General features: G+C 35.2%; 1 protein-coding gene across 2 annotated transcripts in view; it reads left to right on the forward strand.

Moving 5' to 3' along the window:
- The window catches only part of LOC145664554 (cilia- and flagella-associated protein 52), a 101,169-nt gene that overhangs the window by 17,236 nt on the left and 60,314 nt on the right, over positions 1-23,619 (forward strand). Inside the window, exons 2-4 of one of the 2 annotated variants that reach the window (XM_081731321.1) lie at positions 7,418-7,617; positions 12,580-12,757; positions 18,055-18,242. In XM_081731321.1, the coding sequence (XP_081587447.1) occupies positions 7,418-7,617; positions 12,580-12,757; positions 18,055-18,242 (566 nt within the window). The remainder of the gene's footprint in view (positions 1-7,417; positions 7,618-12,579; positions 12,758-18,054; positions 18,243-23,619) is intronic. The other variant, XM_081731322.1, reaches the window with a different exon arrangement.

Genomic DNA, 23,619 nt, shown 5'->3' on the forward strand with positions numbered 1-23,619 from the left:
TGGTTATTATTTTGCAGTTCTGAAGTGAATCTGATGTTATCATAAGTCTTATTTAATTCTTTAAGTAAGATTTCCAGGTCATTTTTTCCTGTAAATAAAATATCATCTATAATACTTACGCATATAAATTCTTCCCTGTTCGATATTTTAGTGTTGTAATGATTCATAACAACGTTAGCGAGAAACGAAGAAAGGATCTACCCATAGCCAAGACCTATATTTGTAGAATTTACTTTCAGTCTAAATAATTTGTTTTTAACCAAGATTCGGGCTTTTTTGTGGGTGGTCAAACACACCTCAGTAGACGACTGCAGAAAATCATTCTTACCTGCCGTATAGCGTGGATCTTGGTCCAAGCCAGTGGCGGCCGGTGGATTTTGGTTACGAATGTTGCAGTACGAACGATAAAGGCAGAAGATACAAAGTTGACTCATTGACTAATCAGCATAACTTTAGATGCAAATGCTATGCGACATGTTAAATTTAAAAAAATTCTGTTTTTAAAAAATAAAAAATGCAGAACATTTTATCCGATTAATCACATTAATTAATTAGTAAGTTTATTCTCCTCTCTTTGATTGGATTAAATCTGTCTAATATATGCTGGTTGAACTCTGGTATTCTTATAGACTGAAATAGTATGACGTCACATCCTTCTCGTTGCTATGGTGATCGCCATTTTATTTTCTAAACAACAAGTAGCCTAAATACCTAAAGAACCTATGTGCGAAATGAAAACAGTGATGAAATATTTCGGAACTGTTAACATTAGAGTGAAAGAAATACTTATCTTCCTTTTTAAATATTTCTACTGAATGAAACTGAGAAAAAGGATGGAAAGGGTAATTAAAAAAGAAATATGTTAAATACTGTTAGTGCATGACAAGCATTGAAACTGAAATCATCGACTTCACATGTCTTATGAAATTTTCCCTCTGATGTATATTTTGAGAATTTCTATATTTTCAGGTTAAATTAAACCTTAAAGTGTAGTACTCACCCTGTTCATAATCAGATATTAACTTTAAATAATTCCGTAAAATTTCTGATTCAATAATATGAGTATGATATATTTTATTGCAAATTTGAACAGAATTATTGTTTGACACTTGTTTAAAATATATACTGACCCATTCATAATTTGATGTGTAATTATTGGATCTTTTCTAAATGATTTTTAAAACGTTGATAGAGAATATAAGAAAAGATGTTACCTATATCCACTGATGGTCTGGATTGAATATTTCTAAAGACTAGCCTTTTCTTTCTTTTGTAATGTCTACTTAGAAATAATATTATACACTTCCATTATAAACAGTAGACATTAGAAGTATAAATGCCCCAATAGAATTAATATTATTCTAAAAGACTTTTTTCTTTTTTAAAAAACATATATTTTTATAGCTTTCTCTGTGCCGACAGTTTCTCAATCTACACGTTAGGGAGTTTATATTGCGCATAATTGCTTCTTATGGTGGATTACATGATAATTGTGCCTACATTAACTTCGATTTCTACTTTATTACTTAGTAATGTGTAGCTTTCTGAAATAAGCTTTTTAGGTCCATTAGCTTCACGCGTTTGTATAGAAAAAGACATGGCGATCACCATGGTAACGGGAAGGAAATGACGACATCACTATTCCAGTCTATTGTCAGGTCTTTTTCGATGGAAAGCATAACCAATGGTGATAACCTTTCTTGGGACATTCAATTCCTTGAAAGTGTCAATTCTTTCTCATGTGGAAAAAAACTTTTCGTCTTTTGCTGACGCCATAGGTACTGTTAATATTAATTTCAAAGCTTTGTAGATTTACTAAATATTTTTTCTAGATTATTGCGAACGATTCATTCTAGCAAACTCAGTCCTTGACAGTGATCCGAATTCCTCTTCAGCGTTGACTGAAGAGAGTTCGTAGCAGAGATTAGTGTTATAAAAAATGTACATTGAACACACTTTATTCACAGTTTATCCAGGAAAATTTAAAATAAATTGAGGAAATGTATCTGGCGCAAACAACATTACTGCATAAGATATCCTGTAAATTTAAACTGGATTTTTTCTTTTCGAACATTCTCCTGAATTGCCCTTTGCTAATTTTGTCTAAGCCTTAATTGCAAATTTTTCCTTAGTTGAAAGCTGGTCAATGTTTTTTGTAAGTTATTTACAGAAGTCATGGTATATAATTCATTCAGAGTTTGTAGGTTATTTACAGAATTAAAGCACACACAATAAAATTAAACCTAATAATTAAAAATCAAAACAGCTGATACAAAATAGGTACTGGTATATGAATTCCGAATGTCACATATTCATACATCAACACACACACATGTGCGTAAAAGAAAAAACTACATTCCAAATCATCCGTCTTGCTTGTTACGCAATGCACGATGAACACAATATACTTCCACACGAAGCGAAACAATGCTTACCAATGTGATATGTTCTGGAAAGGAAACCTCGAAACCCGCCAGATGAAGGATCAGCATGTAACAGAAGCCAAAAAAATCAAAGAACATCAAAACAAACAGCACTGCCAGTTCTACACCCAGAAATGTTAACTGGGAGGGGTCCAAAGTATTTGAGGGAGGTCCAATACGTCTACATAATATGGAACCTGTCTTATACTGCACCCGAAAAAACGATAAGTAATTCTTACTTACTGTCACCTATATTTTTAGAAAAAAATGATAGAACGATTATTTTTATAAGAAAAGAAGAGTACATGATGAGGCGTAAAATAAAATATTTAGCATACATCAATCGTTTCTGTGTTAAAAAAGTATAGTTTATATAGTATAGAAAGTCTACAAATGTTAGTCAAGTTTCGAAATTTTTGGGAGGTCCGGACCCGGTGGACCCTCTCGTGCCTACGCTCCTGAGCATTGATAACTAGTCCCAAATTCAATGTGGAGTTCTCCATCATACAGTTTTATGTGGAAATTATCAAGAGTATAAAACATACTTATTTTATAAAAGAAATATGTTTATACTAAAATACTATCCACAGAGGGGGGAGGGGAGCGATTCTACATACAGACTTATTAATATTTGATTCACAAATTACTGTAGAAGAAGCCTTCATTATCAATATAAGCTAAGAATTAATTTGTAAATGCGGGTCTACTTTCATTTGTTTTCTTCTCTACTAGATATTTTCTTTCTTATTTTGTAATTTTGCAATCACTTTTTTTTTTAATTGTCATTATATTGATTTGCTTCAGTATGGTCCCGTAATTTAAAAATATGAATGCATAAAAACAAATTCCAGTTGTTAATTGCTAGTGAAAGAAAATTCAGAAATCTTATTTAGCGTGAAAAACCTTCTCGTTTACTGGAAACCGTGGTGTGTTGCAGAAGCATTGCAACGACCAGTCCCTTTAACTTCTGAGATAGGGGAAAGGAGACTTAACATTTGCTCCAATTCCCGCGCTGAAGGAATCTGGTCGTTGCATGCCCGCTGCAACACAATGTAAATTAGAGACTCTGTGACGGATTATTTTTCGCTTTTTAAAACAGATTAAGGGAACGGACAGTTACAGAAGTAAAAATATGTTATTTAAAGTGTATATATGCAAGTATTAAAAGTATTTTTTTCTGTTCTTTACTAGTATTGATAATATTTTTTCTTGAAATACTTTGGTCGTTGCGCAACGCTGCAACACTAACATTAGTCGCCACTGGTCCAAGCAATTTTTATGTCTTCTTACAGTTTAAGAAATTATTGTCCGGTAAGCATTTTGATAGTGATGAACAATTACAGACGGCTGTCATACACTACGACGGCGGTTGACTTCTACAATAGTTGATCCCACGGCATGACGAATATCTGAATTTCGGTGGTGAATATGTTGGAAAGTAGTGTCACTTGTTCTGTATTTGTGTCAATAAATGTTTCAATGTCACTGTGTCTTCCTTGTGTTTACCGCCCTAAGGAAACTTGCTTTCTGCACGCGCCTCGTAATAAAGAACGATGCCACTTTTCAACCCGTAGCTGTTATTAATAGTAAATTTGAATTTTGTAGTGTTAGTAGCAATATATTTAACAACCATTTAACAATTATATAAGTGAGCTCACGCTTCCTAGATATGATTGGGTAATCGGTATAGTAGGCTTACGTAATTTAGGCAAAACGTATGATTCGTATACTAGGAGCGTCTATGCGAGAACATTTTGCTTGACCGCCATCTCTTCAACATAATTCTTCTATTAATGTATTTATCCTGCTAATAACTTCAGGTAAAGGATTCGTTACAATTTCGACGTTATCTGGACTATTTTTTTTTTTTTTTTTTTTAAGTGTAGTCATTCTTGTTTGTAATTGTAAATATGTTATCCTTATCTGATTTCAAAGACCTACAGTTGTTCTTTCAGCTAGTCTTTTTAAAAGAATTCTGTAATCAAATTAAGAACATTTTATTATGTAGGTTTTGTATTACTGTTTGCTAAATAATTACCCAAAATATATACGTATCTTCATTTATTAGTAAAGAAATATTTTGTTTCTGAATCCTCGATTTTATAACTCCATTCCAACTCGATTAAAGTGCAAGAAAATTTAAAATAAAAATTGAAAGACTAAGCAAAAGAAGTTTAACGTCCCTTTTCAGCACAGAGCTTATATTAGACGTGGGCGCAGAGTTCAATGTGGAATCACTTACTGTGTTGCTGAAGAGAAATGAACTAATATAATTATACAAGGTACTATCTAAAAGTTTCTGAAACATGTACGAAGACGAGCACTGGTATAATCAAACGCTAAAGTCATTACTCTTTGCGCTATTCGTCACCCAATATGCTAAAGAACTTTGCACAGATTGTATGCAGCTTCTGTTATTGAGCCCTTCTCATTATTGTAAGTTCTTTGCCATGTGATAACCGATGTGAGATAGGAGGGTGTATACATACATTCTGTTTTGAATTTGGAAAAATTGCAACACAAAAAATCAAGTGTTAAAGCAAACATTTGGAGACAATACTTTGTGCCCACTACAGACTCATGAATGGTTTAAGCGTTTTTATATCACCGAACATTAGCTGCTGCTAATTATTCAGAACAGCTATAATCTAACATTATACAAGCAAATGTTGCTGTTGTATGAGCTATAATTCAGGAATATTGTGTAGCTTGAAATAGTATGGGGAAAGAAATGACAGACATTCATTAAAAGTCAAGGTCAGCTTATATATTTAATAAGTAAAATGACTACAAGTTTGAAATATAAAATAATTTAATGGAAGTCTTTATGGTATGAAGAACAAAAATTCGTCCACTACTCAGAACATACAGCTTCAGGATGTGCATTCCTAGTAGCGTAATCTATATCTAGTTTTTATTTTATCTCCAACCATCTACTCAACAGCATTGTCAGTATCTTCACAGATTCTGTCACATGTCATTCAATTGGCATCATGACATCTTTGAGTTTTACGTCCCATTCTTATGCCGGTTAGGCCAAAGGAGACGGTGATGATGAGTAATGAATGAAATGATGGAATGAAGAAAGTGGGAGGAAACGAGAGAACCCCGAGGAAACCCACGCACACGGTGTTTGTCCACCACAAAGTTCACTTGGCCCACATGTCATTCAAGTTCTGCACATGTGTGTGATGTACCTAATACCTCCTAACCTCCACAGAAAGAAGTTCCAAAGGTTAAGATTGAGTGTAAATTGAGACCAAGCAAAAATTTGTGATCATCTTCGTATGTATCATCCGAGGAAATTTTAATTCAGAATATATTTTACTTGAATAGCGAAAATGAGGAAGGATCTCGTCCGGAGTTTCTAAAGGAAGTATAAGCACTCCCATACTTCTTACTTTACGCTAATCAGTGTCACATCAGCGGAAAAAATGTCGATTTTTCTGATTTTTCATTTATGCACACCACATGACGCTCAGTTTTAATATCAGAAAGCCATATTTTTCTTTGATTCTGGCCAGGTTTCCTTCAGTAAAACTCTACCGTTATGCTTATCAACGGAGTAAATGCTTATTTTGTTGTTAAAATTTAGTCTCTCTTTCTAGCAGCGAAAGTATATTAGACCTGGACTTGCAGTTTAAGGTGGAATCCGATCCACCATAGTACAGATTTTTAATGCTCTCGAATCGTAAATAGTGGATCGAGCAACTGGTTTGCTTTGAAATCTACGTGAAATACACTGATTCTAATATGAACATTTTAGGAAGTACATAAGATACAACTAACGAATGCATTTTCACTGACAAACGGATTGGAACCACGTGGCGTAACAGCCTTTTGTGGGCCTGATTCGCTCCAACGCCATGTATTAGCGACCGGCTGAACTACGTCCAGCCCAGCTACGAACATAGTCAGCGCGCATCGTAGTCCTGTCTCTAACAGGCGTATCAGGAGCTTTCTAGACCAAATGGCCGTCACACGTGACTTCTCAGTTTGCCTCACGACGTTGGGTGGACGTCAAAAATTAGGAAGCACCGGCCTGGAATCGAACACAGGACCTCGCGGACGTGAATCCAACGCTCTAACCTCCAGACTACGATGTCCTCGGATTGGAACCAGTCCAACAATAATAAACTCCGATTTGTAAAGTCTCGTTTGGCCAAATGGCAGACGTTGTAGTGTACTAATCACAGAGATAAAGTGACCCTGACACGTTTGCGTTTCGGTCATTCTTATCTCACACATCTCTATTTAGGACGTGGCGTTAACCGACTGTATTATGAAGATTGTATCGTACCACTGGAGTATTTAGCACATTATTGTAGAATGTCCGGAATATTCAAAACCCAGAGAAAGAGTGACTAATAGTATTAGCCAGTTCTTTTTAGAGGGGATAACCCTGCTCTTAATAACCATATTCTTGCTTTTGTACTTGATATTGAAATAGTTAATGTGCTTTTAACTTTTGATACAAAAGTACGATATTTGATCATTGCTTTTATTTGGGGATTTTTTTTTCTTCTGAAAAGCATTTTCTTGACGGGGATAAATAATTGCATTAAGAAAATTCGTAGAAAACACTTTCTGTTGTCTATAGTCAGAGTGGGTTTTTGTAACAACTTTAGACGAGTAAATATTAATATTTATTGGTCATCCAAAACATCAATGACACGTCTAGTCTTGCATAATAATAATAATAATAATAATAATAATAATAATAATAATAATAATAATAATAATAATAATAATAATAATAATAATAATAATAATATATTGATTATAAAGGAATTCCCAAAAATGTCATTAAAAAGTTATATTATAGTACGATTATAGAACAAATTATAGGATACATTTCAAGTATTGTCGTTTCACTTAATACAAATCAAATTACAAAGAATTATGTAGAAAAAAATATGGGACTTACACGCTTTTACTTTATTTTTATTTCAATTTTTATTATTGACTGATACGGAAACGTTTATTGTCATTAGGAAAGAACTTAAGCGGATTGCATTGTCATCCGGATGGAGTCCACGTGGTCTATGCAATGGGGAATGTTGTTGTTATTCAGAACTGGGAAACGAAAAAGCAGAGCTTTCTTCAAGGCCACACAAATGATGTATCCTGTGTTGATCTCTCCCCGAATGGAAAATACATTGCATCTGGCCAAATCAGTAATTTGGGAATCAAGGTTGGTGATAGGTTTACTTATTGTAAGATAACGATTAAAAGTGTTAGTGAGGACCAATATATATTCATATTACTGAAAAAAATAATTTTAAGTGCCATAATTTTATGATTTTAATTAAAAGCGAGCAGGTAAAAGAATATTATAACTTTACATCATTTATGAGTATCTTGTTTATAGGAGAGGGTGATTTATACTTGTAAGTGAATATGTTAAACAATCCTTAATTCTATGATTCGATGAAATTGAAATAATGTTTAAAAAAAAGTAAAATAAATAAATACATGAAATATTGTACAGATAATCTAGCATTACTAAAGAGAACCTTACGTTTCTGCAGGCGACACAAAAATTATACTGCTAGACTTGTACAAAGAGGAACTTGAAAGAAAAGAAAATATTACTAGTGAGCAGTAGGAAAAGCTTCTATGAAAACAAAATAATGCTGTATTCAGATAAAACTAAATGTTTGGCATTCAGTTCTGGTTGGTGGGTTATATATAACCTTAGGGGGAGGGGGAGATCTCTAAAAATGATCGAAAACGACCGATATTGGTGCCAAATTCATAGTTTTCGGGGTTGCTGAAATGAACAGTGACACTTCTAATGCCGTTTAAATCCAAATTCACCTCTTTATATCCAAAATGAAAAGTATTCTCCCAGTACGATGAACGGGTATTCTGCTACTAGTAATCTAAGTATAAAATATATTTAAGTAATTTGATTCTTTCTGATTTGCAAGAAGTAACTTCTTTAAAAATATTTATAAATATTTAAGTTCCGTTAGCATTATATATCCTGGCGCTCTGAAGTTTTCAGATTACTTTCGTTTCGATATCTCTTAGCAGATAAATGATAAACAAATTTCCCCTCTCTATACCTCCTGAGAAGTTTTCTTTATTGTTTACCGTTCTGTTATCATTGACTTAAAATAATTGGGTGGATCTGTTGACAGACAACGGGACTCAAAAACAAGAAATCTACATGTCTTTTGAGGCTGAAACACAATGTCTCTGTACTTGATTAACGTTAAAAAGTACATTCTTTATAAATACGTAGAGATAAAGTCACCAAGGTTCATTTGTTTCTTGGTCTTTTGTGCTTTCTTCGGGACTGGAAATCTTTTCATTTTGCAGGGTAATTGAAATAACCAATAGATCCGAGCTTGAATACATAAAATATTCATAGGTTTGTTTGTAGAAGATTGAACATGTTAAATTACTGACTGGATTAAAGCGTCTATTTGAACGGTAAAGAAGAACAAATACTATTTATATTGTAATGTCCCACATGCTGTTGTGTATAAACAGTGCTACCCGCCAGTGTTTACAAACACCACCACGTGCTTTAGCAAGAGGATTCTACACACCAAATGGATCTATTATCACCTGCAGACGACGGGTTTCTGATCCTCCCTTGGAACAGACGATAACAACGAAGCAGCAGCGCCACCGCCGCCCGAGGACCTCTATAAATTGGCTGGATGACGGCAATTCTGTACCAGTTCACTGGTGCCCTTCCTATTGTTTGCTTCGGAACATTAGGAGTAATCTAACCCCAGGCCTCTAGTCTCCTTCGGGACTACGCCTTTCCTTTCTCCTGGCCTAGCCTGCTTCGGGGCTCTGTGGTCATCTAACCAACCCACTGCTTGCTTCGGAGCTTTGGGCCCCTAACTCCACTCTTCCTAGCCTACTTCGGGGCTTTGCAGAGATCCTGTCTGCGACCTTACGGTCAAAGACTACCTATAACTAGCCTTATAAATTTGGAGAGATTATTTGTATAGTATTTTGTAAAAATACTTTTTATAGTGGAACTTTTATAATAAAAGCCGGTAGTGGGAGTCGATTCCGGAACTGAACTTTTTTTTTTTTATTATTATTAACGCTCTACCTATAACCTATATGGGACAAAGTTTTACAATATATTCACATGTGGATATGTGAAATGGAATACAGAAGTTTGAGATCAGATTAGGTGGCCAGGATAAGTCGTAAGTCACGACAGGCTTTAAACAATTCAACTCTTATATATGATACTTATATACGTGTTCACGTATATTGATGTCCTGTTATTATTTACATTACATATAGGAATTGTCGTTCACCTCTGTGTGGAAAATAAGTTTACTTAAATATTTAGCATTATTGGTTTCGCACACACAAATTCTTACTAGAACATATTGTCAATGTTTCATGTGCTTCAATATTCGCACATGTGCAATCATTTCCTCAGTTCGGACTGAATGTAATTTTTTGGCTCATGGCAAATCTTTTACTACATCCTGCTGTCTGAAACGACCTAAAAGGTTCACTCAGGTGAGAAATATTTGGTTCCAACAGTACATTCTTCATATTGAAGTGGTTATCACACGCTCGTTACGTTAGAATAGTTAATCTCTGCTAAAACTTAAGAACTATGATTTGTTATGCAGTTGTGAATGTTGCCATCACGATTTTCTTGGATGTCTATTTCATGTATTCGAAAGATATTAGGAAAGAAAATTTATCGGAACATTTTTCGCAAGCTTTTCCGTTTCGAATCTGTAAGAAGTTGAAATTAACAGGAGTATCATGAACGTTTTCAATCTTGCAATAGAGTCGTGATTTTTTTATGGTTCCTGTAATTTATTTAAGATCATTGAAAGTGGTTATTAATTTTGAATATATTTACTTATACGTATAATAAGTTTTCGATGTTTGAGTACGCGTTGATCTAGTATTTTGTAGAATTTAGAATTTACACAATTTATAAATGGATGCGAAATTCAAAGAGCAAAAAATGCCTGTGATCGAACCCGGATTTCTGATTTACCGTGCAGGTTTTTAACTATTACTTTATCCAGACCGTTCATAGATTAGCCATATAATTACATTCTTGAAGTTGGTACTTAGCCAATAAGGCCACAGGCACTCTTTTATTTGTTTATTGGTTGAAGTTTAGCATACCTTTTCAGCACCGAAACTATACAGATGTGGACCTACAGTTTAAAATGGATTTTTTATTTAGTTTGATTTGAATTTAGCGTCCTTTTCAGCAGCGACGCTATATGAGACGTGGACCTAAAGGTTAACGTGAGATCCGAATCATGAGTTCGCACCGGGAATTAAATCCGGATTTCCCACGCGGAAAGCACGTATGCTAACCGCTTAGCCACGAGGGTGCTCTGAGTTTAAAGTGGAATCCAAGCCAGCGCAATCGGTTCACATTTTTAATTCTTCTTCATGGGGTCACATGCATCACACGCGCACGCGCTAGTCACTAGTCAAGCGGGGAAGGTAACTACTGTTTTGCTTGAACAGTTAAATTTCTATGTTAATAAACATCTGTGACTGTCAAATTAAATAGTAGATACGAAATTATTTGAATTTCGTTGAATATGCACTTAAAGAAGGTATGGTGTAAGAAAATGGATTGTTTCTCCTTTTCTAGTACCGTAAACTGGGGTTACTTGGAAATTTTTTTCTTTTTCTTTTTCATATTACCTCTTGTTATTTATTGCAATTATTTTTTCCTCTTCTTGTAATGTTTCTAGAGCTTAGTCCATGTTACCTTTCCTTGCAGTCATCAAAATTTTACTGAGACTGAAGCGTCCCAGTAGCCAGAATGTGCTGTTTCCAAGTAGCCTCAAAAGCGGGGCTACTCGAAAAATATGTATATTTTTATAGTAGTAAGAACTGTGTGAAAGATGGGGTTATGTGGAAAGAACCACTTACAAGATCACAATTTCCTGAGAAGATTGATAATCAACATGTGTATGTTTTCTCCATAGTAATGTGTTCTTCCTAGGTTGTTTTAAATAAAAAAAGATTTTTTTTTTTTTTTTGCACAACCTTTTAGTTAAACGCAATAAATTGTTGAACCAATCTAAACTAATTACAGTGGTAAGCTTGTCTTCCTGAAGGCCTACAGAACCAGTAAATATGCTTTTATAAACGTGGTAGTTTTTTAAACAATGCAGGGAACTATTGGCAAATGCCAATACACGCATAAGCTCTTGAGACTTCTTTAAGACACTACAACATGTCTTACATAAGTTTATGAACTTTATGTATGTATCAGATCAGTAATTGCCGTGCATTAGTTTACAGAATTACTGGTATCGTTTTTAAATTGTATATTTACATATCTTTGCGAAAGTATCATATGGAATTGTTATAATAATAATGTAACACAGTACAATAAGGACAAAATGTAAATGCCAAGCTAGGCTCTAGTGGTAGAAATTCACATATTAAAATTCTTTGCTGAAAAGTTATATGGAAAAACGACTTGTTCTTTGCAAAACTTCAATAATGTCATCGTTGTCTATCCCCTGGTCAATATCATCATTTTTAGCAGTAAACGGAAGGAAATAAAAAAATGGCCACAGATTGTCCCAGAAAGAAAGTGGAAATGTAAAACTAATTCGACTCATAGGGATACGCCTGAGATCAATTTTATTTAGCACAACCAAGTAAAAGTCATTTTTCATTACGGAAATACAGGGACAATTCCAGAAAATTGAAAAAGCACAAAAAAAAAAAAAAAAAAGTATCAATAGTTGTGAGAATTTTTATACCAGTTATAAATAAGACACAACACTTATGACCATCCATGTTGCTTCTTTTAGGTACCTACTTTTCATTGGTCTGGAAGAAAACGACATATCTGTCATAGTTCTCTCATTATTATACCATGTAACAACAACAACAACAACAAAAATTCCGACTAGCCCCAAATTTTTCAAGTAACCCCAGTTCGCGGCATATTTTAAGTAGACATATTGATTTAGTGGCTTTTATGATGTAAAATCTTTCCTGAAAAAACACTGGTAATAATGTTTTTATTCTTTTACTTTTTTTTTTAAAAAAAGGAAAAAGAATGAAATTGTAGACAATAGGAATAAAATTTGAAATGCAAATAAAGATTCGAAGTTTAATTTTATTACTGTTTATGTAATATAATATATATTATTGTGTGTTAAAGGCTTTAGTTTATGTTTGGGACTTCGAGAAGAAAGAAGCAGTTACATGCTATGAGGTCCATAAGGTTCGTGTGGATGCTGTGAAATTTTCGTCGGACGGGAAATATCTCATGTCTATGGGTGGAAGAGATGACAATAATGTTGTGATGTTCGATATTGAAGCGAATGAATCAGTATGCGGTAAGTAATTCTATTTGAAACAGTTTGTGGCTGTGTACTGTTGAGGCAAACTCAAATGTTTCTTTTGAAGAGGCATATAATTGTTTTGATATTCTAATTATTTTCGCTTTGGCTTACAGTAACCCTTGTGTATTAAACGCAGATTTAGATTCTATTAGCTAAAAATAATGAAATTTTATTTTATTAAATCAGGACTTTAATCCTTTATAAATTCTCTTATTTTTTTCCTCGTGCGTTTTGGGCTCAATAAAAAAAATACTGATTCGAAATATTACCGTCTTTTGTAAATTATTTTCCATACAGAATCATTTTAACAGCTCTCTCTTTCTTAATACACACACACTCAAAGGGCAACGCTATACCAATTCTTCAAAATCACACGAACTCACTTTAATAGCAGGTGTAATTAACCACACAATTAACAGTCGTACAGATACTGACTGCCTGTCTGAGGTATGATATATCACGTTCGCTATAGTTGCTGAAGCCAAGCTGGCGATCAGGTGCCTTCCCACGCTGGACAGAACAAAAAGATCATACAGGGTGTCCACCCGCCGGGGAAAACCGGGAAATAGCCGGGAATTTTATGAACCTGAAAAAATAGGGGAATAAGCCGTGAATTTCTCCAAAGAACCGGGAAACACAACGATAATAGCCAAAGAAGGCCGAAAGTTAAAAACAAAAGGCGTAGCTCAATTGTTTTCTGCCGATAAGTCACTCGGCGCTTCTGAATTCATGATCCGTTGGGTCGGATCTAGCGTCATCCTGTCGGTATCCACCGTTTGGGGCGTCCGAATTCAGCATCAATGATGAATCGCAAGTGAACGTGGCGATCGTGAAACAGGCGATCGCTTGAATCCTATGTTGAGGTTCGCTTATCGACCATGTTAGTTATGTATTTAGAAAAAAGAATAGAGTAGTGATGCGTCAAAGGGGGTTGTTTGAAACCTGAAAGAGCGCAATGTTGTAGTCAACAATCATGTGTGTGGTCTTTTGTTTTAGCCTTGGTCTTTTAAGAAAAATGGATAATTATTTAACTATAATTCAACTTTAAGTAGCACGAATTGTTTCTTTGATATATTCTTTATTATTATTTCTGTTTAAAATGAATAGCAATGTAAAGATGAATGCGAGCAGTTAATGGTGGGAATGTGATTGTCTAGTTGGCAGTTATGATTGCTTGTTTAGTAATAGGTCTGGTTCTGCAATCTCCTGATATCTTGAACCACCAGATAAGTTAGCAGTAGTTATTATTTTACAGTGACGTTGCACCTCGAGCCTTATTAATGATGTACCTCATTTAAAATATATATATATATTGCGTGTGTCAAGAAGGACAAGAAAACACCTAGCTCGACAACGTTCTTAGTTGTAGAGAAAAAAATGCACGACAAAATGCTAGCACCAAAATTAGCATTTTTCTCAACTATTGCTTCAATGGTGGAACCATTTCTGACCGAATTTCAAACAGACTAACCTATGGACCCTTTTTGCATGAAGAGCTCACTTCTCTCGCACAAAGATTAATGGAAAAAATAGTGAAGGGTGATGTTCCTAATAAAGCAGGTGCATCTGTTCAAAAAATAGATATATCAGATCCAAACAATCTTCTTCCTGCTAAAGATTGGACCTAGGCTTTGCAAGTAGGGATGCCATGCGTGGAATCAAGGAAATAACGGATCTAGGCAAGCTAACTCTGCGACGAACGTGCAGAGAAGCTATCGCAGCAATGATTAGTAAAATAATGGATAGGTCACCATTGAAATACGAACTTACTCGAGCTATTTCGTGTCTTGATCCTGTGTTTTTGGTCACAACCTGACACTAGCGGAGAAGCGTTTGACATTATCTTTGGAGGAGATAGTAGCTAAACGATGGTTTACGGGAAGCAAAGCAGGTAAAATTATGGGGCAATATCGGAAGGTATTTTCGTCACCTGAATCTATTAATCACTGCAAAACGTTTAAAAGAAAGGAGAAGCGTCTGGATGTATTTTATGTTCAACTTCTTAGCGTATTCAGTGAGGACAGTGTACGAGAACTCAATGATTTTATACAATGTATTTTGATACTGTCACACGGAAATGCATAAGTAGAGAGAGGATTTTCTGTGAATTCTAAATGCATTTTGAGAATCAAACAGGAGAGCCTTATTGCCATGAGACAAGTGTATGATGGTGTGAGTGCATTAGGTGGATTGGAGTCAATTAAAATCAGCAAAGATATGATACATGCGGCCAGAAATACACATGCTCGATATACTGAACATTTGAAGAAAAAGGCGAAGGATTTGAGTGAAAAGGAAAAAAAGGAAAGAGAGAGAAAACGTGTAACGCGAGAAAGACTGGAATTGGGAGCTAAAGAAGCAAAGGTAATTGCTGAGGCAAAACAGAAGCTGCTCTTCTAGAAGAAAAATCAATGCACTTATTGGGAAGTAACGAAAACAGGTAAGAAAATATAATTTATTTCGATAGCATAATTTTATATTGTTTGGGTGGGAAGTAAATAATAATCCTTCCGCCTCTTTCGTAAAATATTCGTCTTTTAGTGCCCGTTATAACCGGGAATTTTTCTAGTAGAGCCGGGAAAACCGGGAATTTCAAAACGCTTTGAGAGTGGACACCCTGTCATAGGATGCTCTTTTCCACCTAAAATGTCCACATAATCACTGGCAGTAATGCGTCCTGTGAGGGTAATCATTACACCAACAGAATACTAGAAAATTGTAGCCCACATCGTAGAATTGTCGCCATGTTTCATACTAGGGACTAGACATTGCAGAGCATAAACTTCTTTGGGCGCCCGATATACATAAACACATATATTGTTGGAAATAAGATGAAGAAAATCATTGGGCTATATTACATGTTTCCAATCATCAGTGATCCACTTTACATGTTCTCGTCACCATTCATTAAAGCATTGTGAGCGATGTAGATAGTGTACATGCCTTTGGCGTGGGAGACCTCGGTTCGATTCCCGGCGGGAGCTCATGTGGTTCAGATCCCACATTAAGCTGTAGATCCACGTCTCGTATAGCCTTGGTGTTGAAGGGGACGCTAAACTTACATTCAGTCATTCATTGTTAGCTATGATGAGCGGTTTGGAAATCGCAACCCGACCGAGTGTGTACAGGTTGTGCAACTCGTGACGAACGGGAATTGTAGAAATAAGCTGTTTCAGGTGCTGATTGAGCTCCGCAGACAGTGTTACCGCATTCGCTCTACGGTCCTTTGTGACAATCCTATTCAGTGCTGGGCGATACCTGTCACCAAGGCTTATCTTCCGTCTGCTACGTAAAAGAGTCATATGTCTTACAATATTTCCACAACTCAAATACTCCGTACAAATTGAATTGGCCCAAGAGGTAGTGTGGCAAAGAGACTATTTAACACGCAGGTCGGCACTCAGTCAGATTTTAGTGGCAGTGACGATGAATGATCAACGAAATCTCATACATTAACTGTCACTGTATGCGTTCGAACTCCAGTACTTGTTCGCGATGATGCTCTGGCAGCAACACACATTTCTTATGTGAAAGGGGAAAGTGCAGTGACCACAGCACAGCAACTCGTTAGTTCCAGAAATTTTGTGCAAACTGTAAAAATGTCGAAGATCAGTCAAGGTCCGACCGGGCCAGGGTAACAGATTCTAAGGCCATATAATACGGCAGTCAGGAAAAAGACATCCACAGCACACGACAACTGTCAAACCAATTCGCCATGTCCCAGTCTATTGTAGTCTGCTATCTTCACGAACTCAGGAAACCCACCAGGAGGTGCCACTTTTTGTCACATGGATTGACCCCAGCTGAGGCCCAGAGCAAAGTAGATGTGACAATGACTGCTGCAAAATTCTCGCGATCTGCGTTTCCTGAAACAGATTGTCAGATGTGACGAAAAATAAGTATTTTTGCGAAATCCGAGTATGTAAAAACAGTGTTTGAGCAAGGGTCAACTTCTAGAACCAGTCGTCAAACAGAGCCGTTTGTTGTGGAATTATGAAAAGATAATTCACTTCGCGTTCGTTCCTAACGGTCATACTACCAGTGCAAACATTTATTCCGAACAGTTAGAGCAAACGTATGCTGCACTACAACAAAAATATCCTGCATTCGTGAACCGAAAGCGCGCCCTCATGCAACAATATAACAGAACTACACTCGGTTCGAAAAATTCAACAAAATATTTAGGAACTTAATGGTATCAAACTGACTTATACCCGGCGTATAGTCCTTACCGCCCTCCCCCCTTCCTCGTATTACTATCTATTTCGGTCCATGACGCACTTCCTGAAATCACGATGTTTAACTAACCAGCAGGAAGTGGAAACAACAGTGACTGACTTCTTTGATCTCTAAGAGCAAGACGTTGTAGCGACGTGAAATCAAGGACCTGACAGGAATGTGGCTGCAGATAGTTTAATACGAGGATCTATGCTTTGAATGTTGACCTTTCGTTGTACTGTAACAAATACAAGTACGTTGTATACTCAAGACTCAAGACTTATGAAAACCTTGTATTTATTTTGCAGATGAAATGTGCATGATCGTTAGAGCTCGGTCATTCAATTTGTAAGATTTCCGGAAAATTCCAAATCTCACGTGCTGTAATGTGTAACCTAGAGATAAAAAGGAAACGATAGGGAGTGATAAAGCCGCAACCTGACTAGAGAAGTCAAGAAGGTTGTCTCTCAGAGATCAATTATGACTAAAGTGCATGGTGAAAGTACACCGACAAAAGTCGTTGGACACTGTAACCACAGAGCTTCGGGCGGCATCTGAGGTTGATACCAATGTATGTATTATTCATCACGAGGTGTTAGAACTGGGATTCAATGGACAAGCTGTTGCCCGTAAGCCAAGGATCATACAAATGGACGAGCATCGTCAATTAGAGTGGACAAAACATGGAGTTAATGGACAGTGACAGAACGTCATGTAGAGTGACGAATCACTACATGCTGTGGGAATTTGATGGACGTATGTGAACATGTCACGCACCAGATTAGGTGAATACTACATACTGGAGAGTTCCCTCATGGCTATGTGGTCTGCATACGCGTTTCTGATACAGGAGACCCTGATTGATTCCCTGTGGAAGCTCATATGATTCGAATCCCACGTTAAGTTGCAGATTCACGTCGCATATAATCTTGCTAATGAACGGGACACTAAAGCCCAACTCACTACCACCGCTGTTACTTATCGAAATACGGAATAAATAGTTTAAAGAGTATTATGGTTACTGTATATTAATTCCAATTTTATCTATATGTTTATGTTACTAATCTCCTTAGGTGGCCCTGCAAGTCCTGGAACCTCTGGCTTCGCTTCTTGCATTACTAACGTACATTCAAGGCCATTATATATGATCACTGCCGGTGAAGATACTGTGAGAGTTTGGCGTGGAGACCCTCGGTTGAAGAAAGCACACATTATGGATGTAAGCTTCAAGAAGTTAAAGAGAGTAATACGTTGTCTGGTGGTAAGTTTTTTTTTTTTTTTTTTTTTTTTTAAATATAAGAATAGAATGTAGAAATTCATTAAAGAAAGGAATGTACAATAACCTGCATTATCACTCTGATCTTCCAATTACTTAACATTCATTCAACAGACAGTGGAAATCCACAATGGTGTAATGTAACAAAATTTAAATACATTAGTTGTTTACAATCATAAAAAGAGAGAAGAGAGACGAAAATATCCATTGGAAGTTGGATATCCACATTTCCTACATTCTATATTTTGTTTAATAGAGGGAATTGGTTACTCCAAAATTCCCATATGATATGTTTATAAATATTGGATAAATATTGAAGACTGAAACAAAGAAATGAGAATTATGTAGTCCCAGTGAGGATTGGCTCTCATTAAAGGACTAAATATTTCTGTCTTTTAATATTTTTGTGTCAATATCTCTACACTTTAGTTCTTCATTTTTATATCTTATGCTTTATTCAACATAGTTATTCCAGAGGTATTTTTTAATTTATTTTTTTAAATAATACGATTAATTTTATATCCTTAATTTTTTGAGCAATATTAATTTTGAATAATGTTATGTGTAACACTGTTTGTACCATAAGTTATTGAAATTATATTGTTTATTTCAGTTTCATTCTTTTTTCTGTATTATAACTATAAATCTTTCCTCTTTATTAGAAGTAAATTACTATATACTGTATACTACGTGTAAGTACATTATGCACACACATACAAGAATGATTTTTTATTAATAAATCAAGTGATAGTGTATTTGATTCCCTAAGCAAACTTTTACTTGGATAGCTACATAGGACGACCATACATAGCTGTTACGGCTTTATTTTGTAATATTAAGAGTGATTGTATTTTTTATTTATTAGTGTGTCTCAATATTATACATAAATACATCAGATGACTTTGTGTGTACGCATTGTACACCAATCTTTTAAAATCCATTGTTAGAACTGTTTGAAAGCGATGCATAATACCTACTATAGGAGCTATAATTTTTTCTAAACTTGTAATATGCAGTTCCTAAGACAGATGTTGATCTATTACTATCCCTAATTATGTTGTATATTCGACTATTTTTACCGCCAAGTTCTTAATACCAATTTTATTGGTCAGTGTTATATTTGATAACGATTTGTGAAAAATTATATAATTTGACGTTTTTAAGTTTAAAGTCAGAGAGTTTATACATAAGCAATAATATAATGTAGATTTGTCTTCCTTAATATGTGATATCAATTCTTCTATAGTGTCAGCTTTATAAAATGTAGCACTGTCATCAGCAAATGAAGTTATTCTATCTCTTAGTTTAAGTAGTTGTACATCATTCACAGAGTGAAAAGAGTAATGGTCCTAATATGGATCCTTGTAGTACATCATATTCTGTTTTACATTAGTGCTTTCGTTTCCATTTGCCGAGATATATTGTGACCTATTAGATAGATAGTTCTTGAACCAAGAAAGAGATATGGTTCTGAATTTTATATTCTCTAGCTTTTGTAACAATATGTAATGCTTAAGTGTGAAATGCTTTATTCAAATTAGTAAATAATCCTGTCGCAAGTTTAGTTTATTGTTATCCAGACACTTGAACTTCTATTACTATATCAGTTACAGCAGTTCAAGATACTCAATTTTTTTTTCCTAAAACCATATTGATATTTGTGAAACTAATTTATAGAATCTAGATATGTTACTACTCGATTATGCCTACACTTCTTAATTACTTTTTTTTTTTTTTTTTAAATAATATAGTCTTCGAATACTAAAATACTATACGAATACTTTAATCATAGATAAGGTTCGGGCCTGGGATGTTTTCGTTATTTCACTTTTACGGTGCAACCTAAGGGAGGGGGAGGAGGAGATATATATGGAAAAGGAATAAAAACAAAAGTGACCGTCTTTGGAACTTCATCACGCTTAAACCACCCGACCGATCTTTAAAAAAATTTCAATATGGATGAAGTTCGGACCTGGGGTGGTTTTTACCATATCACTTTGACGGTAGACCTTAGGGGAGGGGAGGGGAAGGGACAGCTATATAAAAATATATAAAACCTAATAACTCTTGAACCATCCAACCGATCTCAATCAAATTTTCAACATACATGAAGGTCGGGCCTTGGGTGTTTTTTATACTTTCACTTTGACAAGCCAACGTAGAGGAGGGGGAGGGATGAGATATGTGTAAAAAAAAAAAATCAAAATAAAAATGACTGTTTTTGTGACTTCATCACTCTTGAACCACCCACCGATCTCAATCAAATTTTCAACATACATGAGTTTAGGGACAGGGATTACTTTAGGCTATTCACTTTGACGATGCAATGTAGGGGAGGGGGGACAGAAATTTTAAAAATGATGAAAAATGACCAATATTAGTGTTGAATCCATAGTTTTCGGGGTCGATGAGAGAAACAGTGACACTTCTGATGTTGTTTCAATTCAAGTTCGGGTCTGATAGTTGAGGAGGTGGAGGGTACAACGTAGGGGAGTTGAATGAACATTTAAAAATGATCGAAGATGGCTAAATTAGTGTCGAATCCATAGTTTTAGGAGTAGCTGAGATTAACAGTGACGATTCTGATGCCGTGTGTCGCAGCACGGAGGTGGGAAGGGGGACCTATATATAATAATGATCGAAAATGACCAATATTAGTGTCTAATCTATAGTTTTGGGGATCATTCAGATGAACAGTGACATTTCCGTTCCAGTTTAAATACAAAATCAGCTCCGTACCTTGGGGGAGGGGGAGGAAGAGATGTATAAAAATGATCGAAAATGGCCACTATCAGTGTTGAATTTATAGTTTTCTGGGTTTCTTAGATGAACAGTGATACTTTCGACCCCGTTTAAATTCAAATTCAAACCCGCAATTTGAGGGAGGGAAGGAATAGATATTTAAAAATCATAGAAAATGACCGTTATTAGTGCTGAATCCACATTTTTTGGGGTCGCTGAGATGAACGGTGACACTTCTGATGCCATGGCCCGCAACACGGGGGAGGGGGAACTATATATATATATATGTATTGTCAAAACTGACCGATATTAGTGTTGAATCTATAGTTCTTGCGGATGAGGAGGGATGACATACATTAAAATGATCGAAAATTAGCAATATAAATGTGCATTTAAATTATTTATTTCAACCCAGCGAAGCGGGTAATATATGCAAGTTAAATATAAAAGCAGATAAAGAGTGAGGTTAGAGGGTAAATGGGGTAAGGAGTGTTCTAACACCTGACATTGAGATTTGTAAGTCTCAGTGGTCTCCTGTGATTGATATTGGAGTTCTGGCTATCTGAAGATCCATGCGCTCTAAGCTTTTGGTCTAAAGGAAGAATCTACTTGTAGTTCCTCGCTAAGATCTTGAGAATGAGAGGCCAACAATAGCTATGACCTCAAAGTGACCTCGATGTTCTAAGCTTTTATGTGGTGGCCAAATGCATCGTATGCATGTCTTGCCACCTTCTTTCTGGTTATAGCTGTTGATGTCAGATGCTGAGATAAGGAAGATTGGGTCGACAGGAAAGTTGTTTAAGAAAAGATAGCAAAGCGGTAATGGAATAAAGGGAAGTTTCTGCTGTTTATTGCAGTCTGTTTATACAGAAGAAATACATGAATTTGCGTCTTTCAATGATGGTTTGGTATTCATAAATAGACAGTTGCTGTCTTCTGCTTTTCTTGCGAGTATAATGACTTAGGTCTGTGTCGACGATAGTCTGAGAATCAGGGTTCTTACAAATCTGAGAAACTGTGTAAAGTCAGGGAAAATGGTGCTTAAGCTGGAAAACCTGGAAATCAAGGAAATTTGGGAATTTTTTTTTTCAGGAAATGAAACTATTGTCCGTCTTACCTATTTGTTAAGATAGGCCAATAATTCAGCCATTACTTGTTGAAAATAAGTATTAATGATTTTTGTTGATTTTAGGAGTTGTATTTATAGTATGTGAACTTAAGTAAAGCAGTTACTACTTTATGTACAGTTGTACACAACATTATTTCTAATGAAAATGCGATTTAAGAAGATACTTTGATTTGTTACATTTCACGTTATAAATAGTGACATTTCATTCTGTTGGGAATATAATAATATAGAAGTACTGTTAAGTAAATTGTAAATAAGGGTAATTTAGTACTACTCTATGGTTTTTCACACTGTAATAGACAGTAAACATTTTTTAGAATATATGATAAAATTTAAATGCCGATGTCCAATGAAGAAAACTGAGGTCAAGGTCTAGAAGTTAATAGTAATCTGAAAGCCCCAAAGAATGTAGATATAGGGTATTACAAAAATAATAATAATAATAAAAAAAAAAGTATTGGGAAGCTTTAAGATGCCAAGGAAGTAGACAAATGCAGTTTCTTCATTGATTATCAAAGATTTTTGATAGGCGCTACTGAAAAAATAATCGAAAAATGTCCTTTTGGATATCCTTTTACTCGTGCCATTTCATGCCTTGATCCTGAGATAATCGTGCATAAACCTAAAATTGCCCGGATAAGGATGACGAAGTGCTTGGAAATATTTCATCAGTCGTCTTGTCACGATGATGTTAAAGCAGAGCTGGTTCAGAAAGAGGTCAAATCTTTTCTTCAACTGTCTAAAAGTGTGTTGGCGTCTTATTATAATTCAGATGGAAGCAAAACAAATCTTGATGAATTTTATAAACCAGTTCTAAGTGGCAAAAGTTAATTTAAACACTTGTGGAGTTTTGTGAAAATGACATGGATTATTTCACATAGAAATGCAAGTATAGAGTCTGTTATTTCTAGTAACAAAAGTTTATTGGTAGAAAATTTACAAGAGGCTTCTTCAGTAGCTCAACAACAACTGGTAGATTATTTGGTCTACATAGGTGGAATTAGATGTCCCAGTGCCTCAGATCCAGAACTCTTTAACTTCTGTAAAAGGTGCGATAACAAGATACACTTCGGCTTTGCAAGAAAAGAGAAAAGAAAGAGAAAATGAGAGGTCTCAGGCAGTACTTAAACGGAAGAAAATGGCTGTTAAAAGAACTAAAAAAAAAAAAGAAAAAAAAGAAAAGAAAAGAAAAGAAAGAGAGAGAGAGAGAGATATGAACTGAAGAAAAAAAAACGATTGGAATCAGAAGAAATTAAAAGCGAGATAAAAATTTTAAAGCAATCAATCTTAGTAAAACAAGTAATCATAGCTATTATTGTTAAGAGCTTTTAAGTAGCGTTCCTACTTACTTAATATCATTTAAGTTCTATTTGCCTTTTAATATGTTGTACAATATATATAACATAATAAATTTATGTTTTATTGTGATAACAATTAAGATATATCGCAATTCCTGAAAAACAATACCTGAAAAGAAAAAAAGAAATAAAG

Source organism: Thermobia domestica, chromosome 11 (assembly GCF_964235325.1).
Source record: "Thermobia domestica chromosome 11, izTheDome1.hap1.1, whole genome shotgun sequence".
In the NCBI taxonomy this organism is placed as follows: Eukaryota; Metazoa; Arthropoda; class Insecta; order Zygentoma; family Lepismatidae; genus Thermobia; species Thermobia domestica.